The sequence below is a fragment of the Saccoglossus kowalevskii genome, chromosome 19 (assembly GCF_978046115.1).
Source record: "Saccoglossus kowalevskii chromosome 19, keSacKowa6.1, whole genome shotgun sequence".
In the NCBI taxonomy this organism is placed as follows: Eukaryota; Metazoa; Hemichordata; class Enteropneusta; family Harrimaniidae; genus Saccoglossus; species Saccoglossus kowalevskii.
The window spans coordinates 32,271,858-32,294,147 of NC_140659.1; the positions used below are offsets into that span (position 1 = coordinate 32,271,858).

At 38.9% G+C, this 22,290-nt stretch overlaps 1 protein-coding gene across 1 annotated transcript in view; it reads left to right on the forward strand.

The window, feature by feature from the left end:
* The window catches only part of LOC102802655 (uncharacterized), a 37,708-nt gene that overhangs the window by 11,189 nt on the left and 4,229 nt on the right, over nt 1-22,290 (forward strand). Inside the window, exons 8-18 of the mRNA XM_006814958.3 lie at nt 9,188-9,305; nt 9,791-9,864; nt 10,638-10,768; nt 11,352-11,449; nt 12,018-12,254; nt 12,495-12,533; nt 12,679-12,833; nt 17,512-17,635; nt 20,366-20,451; nt 21,117-21,176; nt 21,464-21,526. Coding sequence (XP_006815021.2) covers nt 9,188-9,305; nt 9,791-9,864; nt 10,638-10,768; nt 11,352-11,449; nt 12,018-12,254; nt 12,495-12,533; nt 12,679-12,833; nt 17,512-17,635; nt 20,366-20,451; nt 21,117-21,176; nt 21,464-21,526 — 1,185 coding nt within the window. The remainder of the gene's footprint in view (nt 1-9,187; nt 9,306-9,790; nt 9,865-10,637; nt 10,769-11,351; nt 11,450-12,017; nt 12,255-12,494; nt 12,534-12,678; nt 12,834-17,511; nt 17,636-20,365; nt 20,452-21,116; nt 21,177-21,463; nt 21,527-22,290) is intronic.

The following is a 22,290-nucleotide window of genomic DNA, read 5'->3' on the forward strand; positions in this document are numbered from 1 at the left end:
AACGACTGGATACCATGTCACACATACTCTCACCGCTAACGACTGGATACCATGTCATACATACTATCACCGCTAACAACTGGGTACCATGTCACACATACTATCACCGCTAACAACTGGGTACCGTGTCACACATACTATCACCGCTAACAACTGGATACCATGTCACACATACTCTCACCGCTAACAACTGGATACCATGTCACACATACTATCACCGCTAACAACAGGATACCATGTCACACATACTCTCACCGCTAACAACTGGATACCATGTCACACATACTCTCACCGCTAACAACTGGATACCATGTCACACATACTCTCACCGCTAACAACTGGATACCATGTCACACATACTCTCCCTAACAACTGGATACCATGTCACACATACTCTCCCTAACAACTGGATACCATGTCACACATACTCTCCCTAACAACTGGATACCATGTCACACATACTCTCCCTAACAACTGGATACCATGTCACACATACTCTCCCTAACAACTGGATACCATGTCACACATACTCTCCCTAACAACTGGATACCATGTCACACATGCTCTCCCTAACAACTGGATACCATGTCACACATACTCTCCCTAACAACTGGATACCATGTCACACATACTCTCCCTAACAACTGGATACCATGTCACACATACTCTCCCTAACAACTGGATACCATGTAACACATACTCTCTCTAACAACTGGATACCATGTCACACATACTCTCCCTAACAACTGGATACCATGTCACACATACTCTCCCTAACAACTGGATACCATGTCACACATACTCTCACCGCTAACGACTGGATACCATGTCACACATACTCTCACCGCTAACGACTGGATACCATGTCACACATAATCTCACCGCTAATGACTGGATACCATGTCACACATACTCTCACCGCTAACAACTGGATACCATGTCACACATACTCTCCCTAACAACTGGATACCATGTCACACATACTCTCCCTAACAACTGGATACCATGTCACACATACTCTCACCGCTAACGACTGGGTACCATGTCACACATACTCTCCCTAACAAATGGATACCATGTCACACATACTCTCCCTAACAACTGGATACCATGTCACACATACTCTCCCTAACAACTGGATACCATGTCACACATACTCTCCCTAACAACTGGATACCATGTCACACATACTCTCACCGCTAACAACTGGATACCATGTCACACATACTCTCGAAACAAATGGATACCAAGTCACACATACTCTCGAAACAAATGGATACCATGTCACACATACTCTCACCGCTAACGACTGGATACCATGTCACACATAATCTCACCGCTAACAACTGGATACCATGTCACACATACTCTCACCGCTAACGACTGGGTACCATGTCACACATACTCTCCCTAACAAATGGATACCATGTCGCACATACTCTCCCTAACAACTGGATACCATGTCACACATACTCTCCCTAACAACTGGATACCATGTCACACATACTCTCCCTAACAACTGGATACCATGTCACACATACTCTCACCGCTAACAACTGGATACCATGTCACACATACTCTCGAAACAAATGGATACCAAGTCACACATACTCTCGAAACAAATGGATACCATGTCACACATACTCTAACTAACAACTGGATACCATGTCACACATACTCTCACCGCTAACAACTAGATACCATGTCACACATACTCTCACCGCTAACAACTAGATACCATGTCACACATACTCTCACCGCTAACAACTAGATACCATGTCACACATACTCTCGAAACAAATGGATACCATGTCACACATACTCTCACCGCTAACAACTGGGTACCATGTCACACATACTATGACCGCTAACAACTGGATACCATGTCACACATACTCTCACCGCTAACAACTAGATACCATGTCACACATACTCTCACCGCTAACAACTAGATACCATGTCACACATACTCTTGAAACAAATGGATACCATGTCACACATACTCTCAACGCTAACAACTGGATACCATGTCACACATACTCTCCCTAACAACTGGATACCATGTCACACATACTCTCCCTAACAACTGGATACCATGTCACACATACTCTCCCTAACGACTGGGTACCATGTCACACATACTCTTCCTAACAACTGGATACCATGTCACACACACTCTTCCTAACAACTGGATACCATGTCACACATACTCTCCCTAACAACTGGATACCATGTCACACATACTCTCCCTAACAACTGGATACCATGTCACACATACTCTCCCTAACAACTGGATACCATGTCACACATACTCTCCCTAACAACTGGATACCATGTCACACATACTCTCCCTAACAACTGGATAACATGTCACACATACTCTCACCGCTAACAACTGGATACTATGTCACACATACTCTCACTGCTAACGACTGGATACCATGTCACACATACTCTCACCGCTAACAACTGGGTACCATGTCACACATACTCTTCCTAACAACTGGATACCATGTCACACACACTCTTCCTAACAACTGGATACCATGTCACACATACTCTCCCTAACAACTGGATACCATGTCACACATACTCTCACTGCTAACGACTGGATACCATGTCACACATACTCTCACCGCTAACAACTGGGTACCATGTCACACATACTCTCCCTAACAACTGGATACCATGTCACACATACTCTCACTGCTAACGACTGGATACCATGTCACACATACTCTCACCGCTAACGACTTGGTACCATGTCACACATACTCTCACGGCTAACGACTGGGTACCATGTCACACATACTCTCACCACTAACGACTGGGTACCATGTCACACATACTCTCACCGCTAACGACTGGGTACCATGTCACACATACTCTCACCGCTAACGACTGGGTACCATGTCACACATACTCTCACCGCTAACGACTGGGTACCATGTCACACATACTCTCACCGCTAATGACTGGGTACCATGTCACACATACTCTCACCGCTAACAACTGGATACCATGTCACACATACTCTCGAAACAACTGGATACCATGTCACACATACTTTCACCGCTAACAACTGGATACCATGTCACACATACTCTCGAAACAAATGGATACCATGTCACACATACTCTCACCGCTAACAACTGGGTACCATGTCACACATACTAGCACCGCTAACAACTGGATACCATGTCACACATACTCTCACCGCTAACAACTGGATACCATGTCACACATACTCTCACCGCTAACAACTGGATACCATGTCACACATACTCTCGAAACAAATGGATACCATGTCACACATACTCTCACCGCTAACGACTGGATACCATGTCACACATACTCTCACCGCTAACGACTGGGTACCATGTCACACATACTATCACCGCTAACAACTGGATACCATGTCACACATACTCTCACCACTAACAACTGGATACCATGTCACACATACTCTCACCGCTAACAACTGGATACCATGTCACACATACTCTCGAAACAAATGGATACCATGTCACACATACTCTCACCGCTAACAACTGGATACCGTGTCACACATACTGTCACCGCTAACAACTGGGTACCATGTCACACATACTCTCCCTCACAACTGGATACCATGTCACACATACTCTCGAAACAAATGGATACCATGTTACACATACTCTCACTAACAACTGGATACCATGTCACACATACTCTCACCGCTAACGACTGGATACCATGTCACACATACTCTCAAAACAAATGGATACCATGTCACACATACTCTCACGAACAACTGGATACCATGTCACACATACTCTCCCTAACAACTGGATACCATGTCACACATACTCTCCCTAACAACTGGATACCATGTCACACATACTCTCACCGCTAACAACTGGATACCATGTCACACATACTCTCGAAACAAATGGATACCAAGTCACACATACTCTCGAAACAAATGGATACCATGTCACACATACTCTCACCGCTAACGACTGGATACCATGTCACACATAATCTCACCGCTAACAACTGGATACCATGTCACACATACTCTCACCGCTAACGACTGGGTACCATGTCACACATACTCTCCCTAACAAATGGATACCATGTCGCACATACTCTCCCTAACAACTGGATACCATGTCACACATACTCTCCCTAATAACTGGATACCATGTCACACATACTCTCCCTAACAACTGGATACCATGTCACACATACTCTCACCGCTAACAACTGGATACCATGTCACACATACTCTCGAAACAAATGGATACCAAGTCACACATACTCTCGAAACAAATGGATACCATGTCACACATACTCTAACTAACAACTGGATACCATGTCACACATACTCTCACCGCTAACAACTAGATACCATGTCACACATACTCTCACCGCTAACAACTAGATACCATGTCACACATACTCTCACCGCTAACAACTAGATACCATGTCACACATACTCTCGAAACAAATGGATACCATGTCACACATACTCTCACCGCTAACAACTGGGTACCATGTCACACATACTATGACCGCTAACAACTGGATACCATGTCACACATACTCTCACCGCTAACAACTAGATACCATGTCACACATACTCTCACCGCTAACAACTAGATACCATGTCACACATACTCTTGAAACAAATGGATACCATGTCACACATACTCTCACCGCTAACAACTGGGTACCATGTCACACATACTATCAACGCTAACAACTGGATACCATGTCACACATACTCTCCCTAACAACTGGATACCATGTCACACATACTCTCCCTAACAACTGGATACCATGTCACACATACTCTCCCTAACGACTGGGTACCATGTCACACATACTCTTCCTAACAACTGGATACCATGTCACACACACTCTTCCTAACAACTGGATACCATGTCACACATACTCTCCCTAACAACTGGATACCATGTCACACATACTCTCCCTAACAACTGGATACCATGTCACACATACTCTCCCTAACAACTGGATACCATGTCACACATACTCTCCCTAACAACTGAATACCATGTCACACATACTCTCCCTAACAACTGGATAACATGTCACACATACTCTCACCGCTAACAACTGGATACTATGTCACACATACTCTCACTGCTAACGACTGGATACCATGTCACACATACTCTCACCGCTAACGACTGGATACCATGTCACACATACTCTCACCGCTAACGGCTGGATACCATGTCATACATACTATCACCGCTAACAACTGGGTACCGTGTCACACATACTATCACCGCTAACAACTGGGTACCGTGTCACACATACTATCACCGCTAACAACTGGATACCATGTCACACATACTCTCACCGCTAACAACTGGATACCATGTCACACATACTATCACCGCTAACAACTGGATACCATGTCACACATTCTCTCACCGCTAACAACTGGATACCATGTCACACATACTCTCACCGCTAACAACTGGATACCATGTCACACATACTCTCACCGCTAACAACTGGATACCATGTCACACATACTCTCCCTAACAACTGGATACCATGTCACACATACTCTCCCTAACAACTGGATACCATGTCACACATACTCTCCCTAACAACTGGATACCATGTCACACATACTCTCCCTAACAACTGGATACCATGTCACACATACTCTCCCTAACAACTGGATACCATGTCACACATGCTCTCCCTAACAACTGGATACCATGTCACACATACTCTCCCTAACAACTGGATACCATGTCACACATACTCTCCCTAACAACTGGATACCATGTCACACATACTCTCCCTAACAACTGGATACCATGTAACACATACTCTCTCTAACAACTGGATACCATGTCACACATACTCTCCCTAACAACTGGATACCATGTCACACATACTCTCCCTAACAACTGGATACCATGTCACACATACTCTCACCACTAACGACTGGATACCATGTCACACATACTCTCACCGCTAACGACTGGATACCATGTCACACATAATCTCACCGCTAATGACTGGATACCATGTCACACATACTCTCACCGCTAACAACTGGATACCATGTCACACATACTCTCCCTAACAACTGGATACCATGTCACACATACTCTCCCTAACAACTGGATACCATGTCACACATACTCTCACCGCTAACGACTGGGTACCATGTCACACATACTCTCCCTAACAAATGGATACCATGTCACACATACTCTCCCTAACAACTGGATACCATGTCACACATACTCTCCCTAACAACTGGATACCATGTCACACATACTCTCCCTAACAACTGGATACCATGTCACACATACTCTCACCGCTAACAACTGGATACCATGTCACACATACTCTCGAAACAAATGGATACCAAGTCACACATACTCTCGAAACAAATGGATACCATGTCACACATACTCTAACTAACAACTGGATACCATGTCACACATACTCTCACCGCTAACAACTAGATACCATGTCACACATACTCTCACCGCTAACAACTAGATACCATGTCACACATACTCTCACCGCTTACAACTAGATACCATGTCACACATACTCTCGAAACAAATGGATACCATGTCACCCATACTCTCACCGCTAACAACTGGGTACCATGTCACACATACTATGACCGTTAACAACTGGATACCATGTCACACATACTCTCACCGCTAACAACTAGATACCATGTCACACATACTCTCACCGCTAACACCTAGATACCATGTCACACATACTCTCGAAACAAATGGATACCATGTCACACATACTTTCACCGCTAACAACTGGGTACCATGTCACACATACTATCACCGCTAACAACTGGATACCATGTCACACATACTCTCCCTAACAACTGGATACCATGTCACACATACTCTCCCTAACAACTGGATACCATGTCACACATACTCTCCCTAACGACTGGGTACCATGTCACTCATACTCTCCCTAACGACTGGGTACCATGTCACACATACTCTCACCGCTAACGACTTGGTACCATGTCACACATACTCTCACGGCTAACGACTGGGTACCATGTCACACATACTCTCACCACTAACGACTGGGTACCATGTCACACATACTCTCACCGCTAACGACTGGGTACCATGTCACACATACTCTCACCGCTAACGACTGGGTACCATGTCACACATACTCTCACCGCTAACGACTGGGTACCATGTCACACATACTCTCACCGCTAACGACTGGGTACCATGTCACACATACTCTCACCGCTAATGACTGGGTACCATGTCACACATACTCTCACCGCTAACAACTGGATACCATGTCACACATACTCTCGAAACAACTGGATACCATGTCACACATACTTTCACCGCTAACAACTGGATACCATGTCACACATACTCTCGAAACAAATGGATACCATGTCACACATACTCTCACCGCTAACAACTGGGTACCATGTCACACATACTATCACCGCTAACAACTGGATACCATGTCACACATACTCTCACCGCTAACAACTGGATACCATGTCACACATACTCTCACCGCTAACAACTGGATACCATGTCACACATACTCTCGAAACAAATGGATACCATGTCACACATACTCTCACCGCTAACGACTGGATACCATGTCACACATACTCTCACCGCTAACGACTGGGTACCATGTCACACATACTATCACCGCTAACAACTGGATACCATGTCACACATACTCTCACCACTAACAACTGGATACCATGTCACACATACTCTCACCGCTAACAACTGGATACCATGTCACACATACTCTCGAAACAAATGGATACCATGTCACACATACTCTCACCGCTAACAACTGGATACCGTGTCACACATACTGTCACCGCTAACAACTGGGTACCATGTCACACATACTCTCCCTAACAACTGGATACCATGTCACACATACTCTCGAAACAAATGGATACCATGTTACACATACTCTCACTAACAACTGGATACCATGTCACACATACTCTCACCGCTAACGACTGGATACCATGTCACACATACTCTCAAAACAAATGGATACCATGTCACACATACTCTCACGAACAACTGGATACCATGTCACACATACTCTAACTAACAACTGGGTACCATGTCACGCATACTCTAACTAACAACTAGATACCATGTCACACATACTCTCCCTAACAACTGGATACCATGTCACACATACTCTACCCTAACAACTGGATACCATGTCACACATACTCTAACTAACAACTGGATACCATGTCACACATACTCTAACTAACAAGTGGATACCATGTCACACATACTCTCCCTAACAACTGGATACCATGTCACACATACTCTAACAACTGGATACCATGTCACACATACTCTAACTAACAACTGGATACCATGGCACACATACTCTAACTAACAAATGGATACCATGTCACACATACTCTCCCTAACAACTGGGTACCATGTCACACATACTCTAACAACTGGGTACCATGTCACACATACTCTAACTTACAACTGGGTACCATGTCACACATACTCTAACAACTGGATACTATGTCACACATACTCACCACTAGTCTCAACTAGAAGTAATGACATATATATACATATGTACAATTCGTGATTATATCAGTAACATATCTATTTATGGGCTTTCATACATCCAAGAAGTGATTCAGCGATGATGCTGAACCAATTGTGGAATCGGACATCAGTCAGTCCGAATTATATTTGAGAAGTTGAAGTTGTGTTGTTGGCAGAATGTCGGCATTCAAAGTAATAGTAGTTCAACAGTTACAGTATTCGTAATCCACAACAGACGTTCCTTTCAAATAAACGAACTTCACCGGGCAGTTCCGTAGATTCAGTCGTGATATCTGTTCGATTGTCGTTGATAGATATTACAAAATAGTCATTTTTATTTTCCATTCAGCTTATTTTGAGATGGTCAATAAAATCACGCAAAATCTAAAAATTTTGCTCCAAAACACACACTGGTGAATTTTAAGTTTGAAAAAAGTGCTTGTTATGAAACTATACTTATATTCCTAAACACATTTCATCACCCGAGCTACCCCGCACAGCGAGCTGGAAATAGCTTGCACTCAATGAGGTGACTAATTATGCATGATAGTTATTTTGCATTTGTCTAGTGCGTCACGTTTGTAGAACAGTATGCTAGTATTATCATCGAAATGCTGGTGAACGAAGGTTTGGAACCAAACCAAGTTTGTGACAAGTTAGGGTTGTGTAAAACCAGGAATTATGCAGGTAATTTAAATAAAGTTCTAGCTTGCTTTGATACAACGTTCAGAAGAAAAAAACAAACTTTATGTAGTTTTTTTGTACATTAGGATCACAAAAACACGATTGCTTAAATAACACCTACTTTTAAAGAGCGTCTAACAAACCTGGTGTGTATTCACAGAAATAAAAAGAATCAAATTATGTCTCGGGCTTGATCAAGTTTAGGGTTTTCTGTGACGATATAGTACTAGTTACGAACGTGAACAATGTTTAAGGTTATTGCGTTGGTATGAAGTACGTATAAAGTGTAGTGTATGCATGTATGTAAGGACCAATCAGAGAAAATACGAACAATAACAGTAGGTTGACATGCGTTGATCTGATGATACTGTTCATTTACGTGCTTGTAGAAAGTGTAAACTAAGATAATATCGAACGATAATACAGATAATGATTGAAAGATTGAATGATCAATTGGCTCATGTAATGATCTCTTCATTTCTATTCAGAAGAAGTTACCGCGACTGAAGACCAATGTTACGTTCCCAACATTCAAACAGAAAAGGACTTCGACCTTGAGAGCGTGAGTATCGTGTAATGGTCAGATTCAACCATTATATATGTTAGGGGTAGTTACTGTGTTCGAGTCATGTAACACACGAATACATTCAATCATTAGAGAAACAGCTTAATAATAGTCAAAATAATGAAAACAAATAGTAATTAATTAAGAACATATAGGTTATTTAAAACAATCTTTAAATTTGAAAAAAATACCTGTCAGAAATACTGTGAAAAATGTATGCAACAGAGAAGGATGAAAACTTTAGATTTTGTCAAAAATTTATAACCACAGTCCCTCTAAAACATTGGAAACGAAGAGAACATTGTTCTACAATAAAGAAATGAATTGTTTACTGATTAATATTTATAAAGACATTTTAGATAAATCAAACAAAATTCTAGAATTTTAGCAAAGAAGTAACAAAGCACAATCTACTAAACTTGAAGGAGAGGGAGAAAGAAAAATGGTTACTGTGTTTCTTTATATAATTTTTTTCAGAATATGTAATTTTGTTGTTTTTTTACGATAAAGTGTCCTCTATTGCTACAGTTGACATCCAACATAAATAATGATCTTCAACTCTAATACTGCCAGATCTCATTAATGGTTGGGTTACAAATTATACTTATTTTCTTGCGACAATAATAAAATAATAATAAAAGTTTTCAGTGAAATGAAAATTTTAATTGCACATTGTGTGCTGCAGATCTTTGATACAAATCTTACTGGTAATTATCGGCCACCGTAATTTTGAGTCTGTAATATCATTGAGTAGTTGATATTTATTGCAGTATATGGGCATATGGTACAAACTGTCATCATACGACCTCAGTATTGAACCAGCGAAGCCAGACATCGAAAGAATGCTACTGACACTTCAAGATGATGGTACCGTTCTTATAGAAGATCCTGGACTCAGAGAGTAAGTAATTATTAGTACATTGTAATATATACGTCATCTCCGGTGAGTACTACGTCATACCGCGATAGTGGAACAACTCACACATGACACCGTTTTCCGATAAATAGCCAGATAGGGATCACCGAGGAATATTCGCTTATTCATTTCTGGGTTTTGAACCATAATTTAGTTTTTTGCACGTGTTAGCTCAAAGCTTGATGACCTACAGTTGGGCATTGCATTCTAGGCGTTTTATCGCGATGACATAGATAAAATGACGTACTTGAAATAATCTACATAAACAAGTTCAAACAAAGATAAGAAGCTAGGGTTTCAGCAATAATTCATCAGTTTCCAATTCACAACAATTTCAAGCAATGTAGTAAAACGTACACTGCGATGTATCTTTCTCTGTTAACAGTGGAGTTGTACATGCGCATATGTAATAATATCATCAGTTTGGTACACTCACTCTTTAACTTGAAGTGCGCAAGCACCTAATGCAGTTGGGAATCACCTACCCACCTGATGACAACCTTAGATGTGCACAGGGCTACTAAATATACACATTCCAACAATATTACCGCCATGCATTGCGTTGCAGGGAGAATGGTCAATGTTCACAATTGCCATTTATTGGAAGAGCTCGACCATTGGAGAACAACAACGCTGTTTGGCAAGTGAAGTTACCGGATGAACCATGTCAGTATATTCTGTTTTATCATATTCTGAAACTATGCTAGCGGAGTTGACAGCAAAACTCGCGACATACATCAAGGCTGGGTCGTTCATTTTTTTCGAGGGTACAATTATCACATTTCATTCATATCATTATTTAAAAACATTTGCTTCAGTACTTTCCTTGTGGAATTTTTTAAATGTTTGTTTCAGTAACTTTTCTTTTCTTTTCTCTGTGCAGATTTTTTTTTTTTTAAATTTCAACATCGTTCTTTTGGATAGACCATTATTGGTCAACAGTGAATATCAGTTTTACGCATTTTTAACCGACAACTATGACAAACTATTCTAGATTTATATTTTTTTACGATTGATTCTCTTTACAATCTGCTAACCACTGTGAATGCGTCAGCTGCTCATTAACAGTAAGGGTAGCATCGTCCTAATCGCAATGTTTCACGATATAGTAGTAAGACGATGGCCAAATACACGAATCCTAGTTGGCGAGGGCAGCAGGCTATACGTGGTTCAAACGTGCTGGAGGAATGTCATATTCCCCGTTTAACGAAATATTTTTTTCATTTGCAATTAGCTCGCATCATTCGAGTGGTGAGCACCAATTATATTGACTTTTCCATCGTCCACACGTGTGCACATGTAACCCCCGGAAACGTCTGCCCAGAAGACCAAATAGTGATCGACTATTACAGCAGAAGTTCAACAGAACTGGCTTCTGACAGAATTTCTTACGAAACCATGCAGTACATATTATCCGATGCGTGTTTTGACCCATACTTCGATGGCATGGAGTACAGAAATATATTGAAAGGTAATTATATAATATTCCTGTTTACCATAGAAATATTTATATTATATTATGCATAATTAAATCCATAGACTTAATTTTCTATTGTTGTAGAACAATAGCGATTATGAATAAAAACAAGATTATTATGTTTACAGAACGTATAAAACGAATATAACGCATTGTCCCACCACGTTGTTAAAGTATATCAATGTAACATTTAGATGCACTAGAATTCTTAACACGGATTATTTCTTTTAACAGAGCCTTGCTCCGAGAATACATGGAGACCTGTAGTTAACGGTATGGGACTTTTATTTTTGTAAAGTCGTGATAAAAATATGAATCTAATTTTAAAGGCCATATTCTTACCAACTATACCTAGTTGTACAACACCAAGCAACATAGGATTGCACTGCACTACACTACAATTTTATTTCATTTTCAGAGGTTGATTTTCCACCCGTGGCCAATACAGGACCAAAACGTGTTGTTGCAATATCAAGAAGTTACGTTCTCCTGGATGGATCACAGAGTAGTGACGATAACGAGATTGTTTCTTATGAATGGGCTAAAGACGTGGGTGGCTCAGCTGATATGGAGGTATGGCATCAAATCACTTAATAACTGTAATCCCAATATGTATTATTTCATTGAATATGGAAGTAAGGGCATCAAATCACATACATACTAACTAGAATCCCATATGTATTCTTTCATTGAATATGGAAGTAAGGGCATCAAACCACATACATACTAACTAGAATCCCATATGTATTCTTTCATTGAATATGGAAGTAAGGGCATCACACCACATACATACTAACTAGAATCCCATATGTATTCTTTCATTGAATATGGAAGTAAGGGCATCAAACCACATACATACTAACTAGAATCCCATATGTATTCTTTCATTGAATATGGAAGTGAGGGCATCACACCACATACATACTAACTAGAATCCCATATGTATTCTTTCATTTAATATGGAAGTAAGGGCATCACACCACATACATACTAACTAGAATCCCATATGTATTCTTTCATTGAATATGGAAGTAAGGGCATCACACCACATACATACTAACTAGAATCCCACATATATTATTTCATTGAATATGGAAGTAAGGGCATCAAACCACATACATACTAACTAGAATCTCATATGCATTCTTTCATTGAATATGACAGTAAGGGCATCAAACCACATACATACTAACTAGAATCCCATATGTATTCTTTCATTGAATATGGAAGTAAGGGCATCACACCACATACATACTAACTAGAATCCCATATGTATTCTTTCATTGAATATGGAAGTAAGGGCATCACACCACATACATACTAACTAGAATCCCATATGTATTCTTTCATTTAATATGGAAGTAAGGGCATCACACCACATACATACTAACTAGAATCCCATATGTATTATTTCATTGAATATGGAAGTAAGGGCATCACACCACATACATACTAACTAAAATCCCATATGTATTCTTTCATTGAATATGGAAGTAAGGGCATCAAACCACATACATAATAACTATAATGCCATAGGTATTCTTTCATTTAATATGGAAGTAAAGGCATCAAATCACATACGTAATAACTATAATCGCACAGGCATTCTTTCATTGAATATGGAAGTAAGGGCATCAAACCATATACATAATAACTATAATGCCATAGGTGTTCTTTCATTGAATATGGAAGTAAGGGCATCAAACCACATACATAATAACTATAATGCCATAGGCATTCTTTCATTTAATATGGAAGTAAGGGCATCAAACCATATACATAATAACTATAATCCCATAGATTTTCTTTCATTTAATATGGAAGTAAGGGCATCACACCATATATATAATAACTATAATGCCATAGGCATTCTTTCATTGAATATGGAAGTAAGGGCATCACACCACATACATAATAACTATAATCCCACAGGCATTCTTTCATTTAATATGGAAGTAAGGGAATCAAACCATATACATAATAACTATAATGCCATAGGCATTCTTCATTTAATATGGAAGTAAGGGCATCACACCACATACATAATAACTATAATCCCACAGGCATTCTTTCATTTAATATGGAAGTAAGGGTATCGCACCACATACATAATAACTATAATCCCACAGGCATTCTTTCATTTAATATGGAAGTAAGGGCATCAAATCACATACATAATAACTATAATGCCATAGATTTTCTTTCATTTAATATGGAAGTAAGGGAATCAAACCATATACATAATAACTATAATGCCATAGGCATTCTTCATTTAATATGGAAGTAAGGGCATCACACCACATACATAATAACTATAATCCCACAGGCATTCTTTCATTTAATATGGAAGTAAGGGTATCGCACCACATACATAATAACTATAATCCCACAGGCATTCTTTCATTTAATATGGAAGTAAGGGCATCAAATCACATACATAATAACTATAATGCCATAGATTTTCTTTCATTGAATATGGAAGTAAGGGCATCAAACCATATACATAATAACTATAATGCCATAGGTGTTCTTTCATTGAATATGGAAGTAAGGGCATCAAACCACATACATAATAACTATAATCCCACAGGCATTCTTTCATTTAATATGGAAGTAAGGGCATCACACCACATACATAATAACTATAATGCCATAGATTTTCTTTCATTGAATATAGAAGTAAGGACATCAAAGCACATACATAATAACTATAATCCCACAGGCATTCTTTCATTGAATATGGAAGTAAGGGCATCAAACCATATACATAATAACTATAATGCCATAGGTGTTCTTCATTTAATATGGAAGTAAGGGCATCACACCACATACATAATAACTATAATCCCACAGGCATTCTTTCATTTAATATGGAAGTAAGGGTATCGCACCACATACATAATAACTATAATCCCACAGGCATTCTTTCATTTAATATGGAAGTAAGGGCATCAAATCACATACATAATAACTATAATGCCATAGATTTTCTTTCATTTAATATGGAAGTAAGGGAATCAAACCATATACATAATAACTATAATGCCATAGGCATTCTTCATTTAATATGGAAGTAAGGGCATCACACCACATACATAATAACTATAATCCCACAGGCATTCTTTCATTTAATATGGAAGTAAGGGTATCGCACCACATACATAATAACTATAATCCCACAGGCATTCTTTCATTTAATATGGAAGTAAGGGCATCAAATCACATACATAATAACTATAATGCCATAGATTTTCTTTCATTGAATATGGAAGTAAGGGCATCAAACCATATACATAATAACTATAATGCCATAGGTGTTCTTTCATTGAATATGGAAGTAAGGGCATCAAACCACATACATAATAACTATAATCCCACAGGCATTCTTTCATTTAATATGGAAGTAAGGGCATCACACCACATACATAATAACTATAATGCCATAGATTTTCTTTCATTGAATATAGAAGTAAGGACATCAAAGCACATACATAATAACTATAATCCCACAGGCATTCTTTCATTGAATATGGAAGTAAGGGCATCAAACCATATACATAATAACTATAATGCCATAGGTGTTCTTTCATTTAATATGGAAGTAAGGGCATCAAACCACATACGTAATAACTATAATACCATAGGTATTCTTTCATTGAATATAGAAGTAAGGGCATCATACCACATACATAATAACTATAATGCCGTAGATTTTCTGTCATTGAATATGGAAGTAAGGGCATCAAACCACATACATAATAACTATAATACCATAGGTATTCTTTCATTTAATATGGAAGTAAAGGCATCAAATCACATACGTAATAACTATAATCCCACAGGCATTCTTTCATTGAATATGGAAGTAAGGGCATCAAACCATATACATAATAACTATAATGCCATAGGTGTTCTTTCATTTAATATGGAAGTAAAGGCATCAAATCACATACGTAATAAATATAATCCCACAGGCATTCTTTCATTGAATATGAAAGTAAGGGCATCAAACCATATACATAATAACTATAATGCCATAGATTTTCTGCCATTGAATATGGAAGTAAGGGCATCAAACCACATACATAATAACTATAATACCATAGGTATTCTTTCATTTAATATGGAAGTAAAGGCATCAAATCACATACGTAATAACTATAATCCCACAGGCATTCTTTCATTGAATATGGAAGTAAGGGCATCAAACCATATACATAATAACTATAATGCCATAGGTGTTCTTTCATTGAATATGGAAGTAAGGGCATCAAAGCACATACGTAATAACTATAATGCCATAGGCATTCTTTCATTTAATATGGAAGTAAAGGCATCAAATCACATACGTAATAACTATAATCCCACAGGCATTCTTTCATTGAATATGGAAGTAAGGACATCAAACCATATACATAATAACTATAATGCCATAGGTGTTCTTTCATTTAATATGGAAGTAAGGGCATCAAACCACATACGTAATAACTATAATCCCACAGGCATTCTTTCATTGAATATGGAAGTAAGGGCATCAAACCATATACATAATAAATATAATGCCATAGGTGTTCTTTCATTTAATATGGAAGTAAGGGCATCAAACCACATACATAATAACTATAATACCATAGGTATTCTTTCATTTAATATGGAAGTAAAGGCATCAAATCACATACGTAATAACTATAATCGCACAGGCATTCTTTCATTGAATATGGAAGTAAGGGCATCAAACCATATACATAATAACTATAATGCCATAGGTGTTCTTTCATTGAATATGGAAGTAAGGGCATCAAACCATATACATAATAACTATAATCCCACAGGCATTCTTTCATTGAATATGGAAGTAAGGGTATCAAACCACATATATAATAACTATAATTCCAATAGGTATTCTTTCATTGGAGTTACAGGCTATTTCGTGCCATATTTTTGGAACGAGGTATAGTAGGTGAGGTGAGGTATAGTGAGGTATATGTCTGCATACAGTAACGAGGCGCTTTGCCGCAGTTGTGAGTTTGTGATTTGCTTGTTTTTTGTGGTCGTCGCGCCGCGTCCTGTTCGGTATAGAACTCATAGCGACCTATACAACGCATGTGAAATAAATTGTTTATTTACATGACAATCGAACATGCGCTGCGTGACGACCACCGCCCTTTATTAAGATTTTCTATGTATATGCAATAGAATGTGTGATATTTATCCTAATCATGTTGTACTTTCTTTATTAATCTCCATTAAGGGAATAAGAACGAACAAACTTCGTGTATACAATCTGGAAAAGGACGTGTATGTATTTACGCTGACCGTAACTGACAACGCTGGACAAGTTGATAGGTCACAAGTAACTGTTTCTGTTGAGTCAGGTATTTATTTTATCTATCTCTTAATTCTTGTTGCTCCCACCGGAACATAAGGTTCACACAAGATCCCTCCACTCAGCACGGTTTTTGAACTTGGTTTCTGCCTCTCCCCATGTTAAACCCATTTCCCTGAGTTCTTGCTCAATGGTTTTCCGCCAGGTGTTCTTCGACCTGCCCCTTGGTCGTTTTCCTTGTCGTGTCCAGCAGAGAACTATCTTGGTGTTGTATGAATCGGGCATTCTGAGAACATGCCCAAGCCATCTGAGTCTTCTAAGCCTTATTTGTGCAATGATTCAGGTGGCTGCAGTTCTTTTGAGTAGGTCCTAGATGAATATTCGACAGGGCCAGAAAACTTTGCAGATGCGCCGAGGCAGTTATGGTGAAAACTTGATAGCTTTTTCATGTCAACCTTGGTGACTCTCCAGCTTTTGCTCCTGTGAAGTAAAATGGATTTTACATTGCTGTTATAAATTTTGACTTTAATACTGATGTTATACTGGCTGGATTTCCATATGGGCCACAACCTTTGAAATGCAGATCTTGCTTTGGATAGTCTGATTTTAATGTCTTTTTGTGTGGGGTCCTGATTGCTCACGACTGCACCTAAGTAGGTAAATTGGTCCACCTGCTCAAATTCTGCTTCATCAATAACCAGTCTATTGTTGCATGTGGTGTTGAGCCTCTTTTCCTGGGTCTTCTTTGTGTTTATTTGGAGCCCAATTTGTTTTGTATAGTAGCTGAGTCGTCTGGTCTTCTCCTGCATTAGATGACAGGAGCACGATGTCATCTGCGAAGTTCAGATCTTCTAACACTGAGAACATAGACCAGGTGATCCGTCTCCTATGACCGCTGGTGGTATTATTCATTACCCAGTCAATGACTACCAAAAATAAGACAGGTGAGATTATGCAGCCTTGTCTTACACCAGAATGAACAGCAAACCAGTTAGCTGCTTTGTTCACTCAAATTCTGTGTAGAAGCATTTGATGAGGGAAACCATCCTGTCTGGTGTTCCATATGATCCAAGGATTGCCTGGAGGGTGTCTCGATGAATGCTATCAAAAGCTTTTTTAAAATCTATAAAGTTTATGTATAGAGATGATTTCCACTCTATACACTGAGAGCAAATATCTGGTCTGCGCATCCTCTTCCTTTCCGGAATCCCGCCTGTTTTTGCCTCAAAGTCAGGTCAAGTGTTTTGTTGATTCTATTCAGGAGGATTCTGCAGAAAACTTTGCTTGGGATTGAGAGTAAGGTAATTCCTCTCCAGTTATCACAGTTCCCAAGGTCACTTTTCTTAGGTAAGTTTACAATCAATCCTTTTGCCCAGCCACTTGGGATCTTGGTTTCTTTCCAGATGTGATTGAACAGGGTGTATAATTCATTGCTAGCTGTTTTAATATCTACCAGGCCAAACTGGTAGGTTCTTTTGTCTTTTCTGGCTGATCCTTCCACTTCCTTATCCTTCAGCATGTAGTTTCTCTGTGTTTGCTCTCTTAGTCTAGATGACTTAGTACTAAGTACTTCTCATGGAGTTTTCCTCTTTCCTCTACTGCCTTCAATGTGCTTGTTGTTAACCATTCTTTATTATCTTTCTTGTGGAATCCAATATCCATTTGTTGGTGCATAACATTGGATGATGTGGTCTTCGCATACTTGGAGTTGAAGCGAGCTCTGATTAGCCTTTCATTGACAGGTTCCCATTCAATCAAACTCTTTGTACAATCCTTGTTCATGATCATGGCCACTCCTTCCGTATGCTGTTCATCATTCCTGCCAGAGTATATAATGGTAAGGGCCTGCGTGGCTATCCGTCCTGAACCAATCCACCTGCTTTCGCTTTCCTCTTGATCAGTTGCCTATCAGGGCTAAAGAGTCGTGATCTACTCTTGTTTGTATGGAGTTGTCTCTCTTAGGTAGGCTACTTCCACCACTGTTAACGAATCCTACCTGTCCGTCAATTGACCCTTAGATGGGGGTTTTCTGTCAGGGTTTCCTTCGAGAACTAGGGACCGAGAACTAGTCTTAATATCGCGCCAGTAACTCACGCCCGTGTCGCGTTTGCCACGACCGAAGCCGTGCCCACCCTGCCCTATGTCCCCAATGGAACACCCACATTCGTGGCGTGGAGGTGCGACTACGGAATTCACCCTGCCCCAGAGACACACAAGGCAAACCAGTAGGCGAGAGATCATAAGCAGGGCATTTTATGTATATAATATTTAATTTATTACTTTAACAACAACACAGATGAATGTACCAATCTTTATAGTGACACTTTAAAAAATGTTTGAATTATTGTCAATCTAACTGTTATATATATTTTATTTAATGAACATTTTTATATTGACCGTTGTGATACTAGCTCTACATTTTGTCATTCATGTTCCAATGTTCCAATTAGTGCACGGAGTTGTCAATTGTGAAATTACTAAATATTTATAAAAATCTATTATGTGTTGTGTCGACGATAGTAGCTGTTCCCATTAAATCTTTATAATAATGATTATATGTGATTGCGCCGTATTTGTGGTAAATTATATCAGCATATGGACCTGGTGTAGAAACTGCATATTTTAACAGATTTGAAATCCTAGAAATTGCTAATTTGGTTTACATTGTTGCTGGAAGGTCTCTGACACTTATGTACCTGGAAATAGAAAGGGGGTTGGCATCTTTAACACACTGTAATGCAATTACATACTATAATTGTAAACGTGTGTTGATTTTTAGAATCAAAACGAAAATCTCCAAAAGATAAATCATTATACAAATTGGACAGACCAAAGATCGATGACAAGACCCCAGTAAAGACTGAAGTAAGTGACGTTAGTACCTAAGTTGTTTATGTAATGGTTGTCTATCTGTATTGTTTTTAGTTGTTGCTTATATTTATAATATTTATGTTCTGTTTTCATTGTTTCATGTATTGGTAATGTTGTCTTTCATCGTATTCCAGGAGAGAAATTAATTTATATAGATTGTGTTTTGCCTAGCCGTATCTTAACGGTTGCAAAATGACTCATCTAGCATTTTCACTGAAATGAACCAGAACTAAAAAAAAAAACTTCATTTCCACTATTAATTGTGAATATATTAATATGTGAATATATTATATATTTTTTTATTTTTAATTATTTTTTTCATAATGTAATATTTATAATTATCATGTTTTGTTTCTTTACATTTCTGACATTTGGGAACACGTGTAAAAGCTTATATTCATTTAGTTACTTTATGCTTAATTTATTGATATGTATTACATTAATTTCGTATCATATTTTTATTTTATCTGAATTTATAATTATCATATTTATTATATATTATTTACATTCTTCTTCTTCTTATTACTATTATTATAATTGTTGTCCTATTATATTTTTCTCTCAGATTAATTTCTATTCATCATATTCATTATTATTATTATTTTGTTTTTGCTGTGTTATTGTTACGGTGACTGTTATTTTCTTTCTATTGTTTTCAGAAGTGTGACATGTGTAAGATGGCTGTACAGGAGCTTGATACTCTATTAGAGAGCAATAAGGTAAGCACGATAATGCCTGCTACACTGGTTAGACATTTCTTAATATCAACCAAATGGACATAATCATATATTGGCTACAAGTCGTGATCTAAAAAATATTAAAAAATAAAAATAACGAAATTATGAGGGTTTTATTCTGTGAATGGCCACAGAAGTTGACTTTTACGCTCAAAATATTAATGGCTTTTCGCGAGTGACTATTTGTGCCAATAAGTAAAAGCCTAATTGCAATTTCACTTGTCACATACATAGATAATAATCGTTCATGATATATTCTTAATCTTTAGGATGCAATTAAGAACTTTGTTGAATCCATGTGTGATCGTATTCCAGACCCGCACGGTTCACAGGTAAGTCTGACGCAAACGACCATATATTCACAACAATCCGGGGGTGTTCGTAATGAAGCCATGTTTGTCACTTAGGTCTATGTCGCGAATAATATGCATATGCTGTACACATACTAGTATGTAGATATTCGTGAAAGTCCAAACACCCTCGTAATTATACCTTGCTCGAATATCATTAGTTCAAAGCTCTTGTTGAGCCATATGGTTTTCATTTATTCTAGTCTAGTTATTCATAACTAATCCATTACATTTTCCGTGACCGCGCTCACTGTTTCCGTTATCCCGCTCACTGTTTCCGTTATCCCGCTCACTGTTTCCGTTATTGCGCTAACTGTTTCCCTTATCCCACTTACTGTTTCCGTTATCGCGCTCACTGTTTCCGTTATCATGCTCAGTTTCCGTGACCGCGCTCACTGTTTCCGTTATCGCGCTCACTGTTTCCGTTATCGCGCTCACTGCTTTCGTTAACGCGCTCACTGTTTCCGTTATCGCGCTCACTGTTTCTGTTATCCCGCTTACTGTTTCCGTTATCCCGCTCACTGTTTCCGTTATCCCGCTCACTGTTTCCGTTATCGCGCTCACTGTTTCCGTTTTCGCGCTCACTTTTTCCGTTAACGCCCTCACTGTTTCCGTTATCGCGCTCACTGTTTCCGTTATCCCGCTTACTGTTTTCGTTATCGCGCTCACTGTTTCTGTTATCATGCTCACTGTTTCCGTTATTGCGCTCACTGTTTCCGTTATCGCGCTCACTGTTTCCATTATCG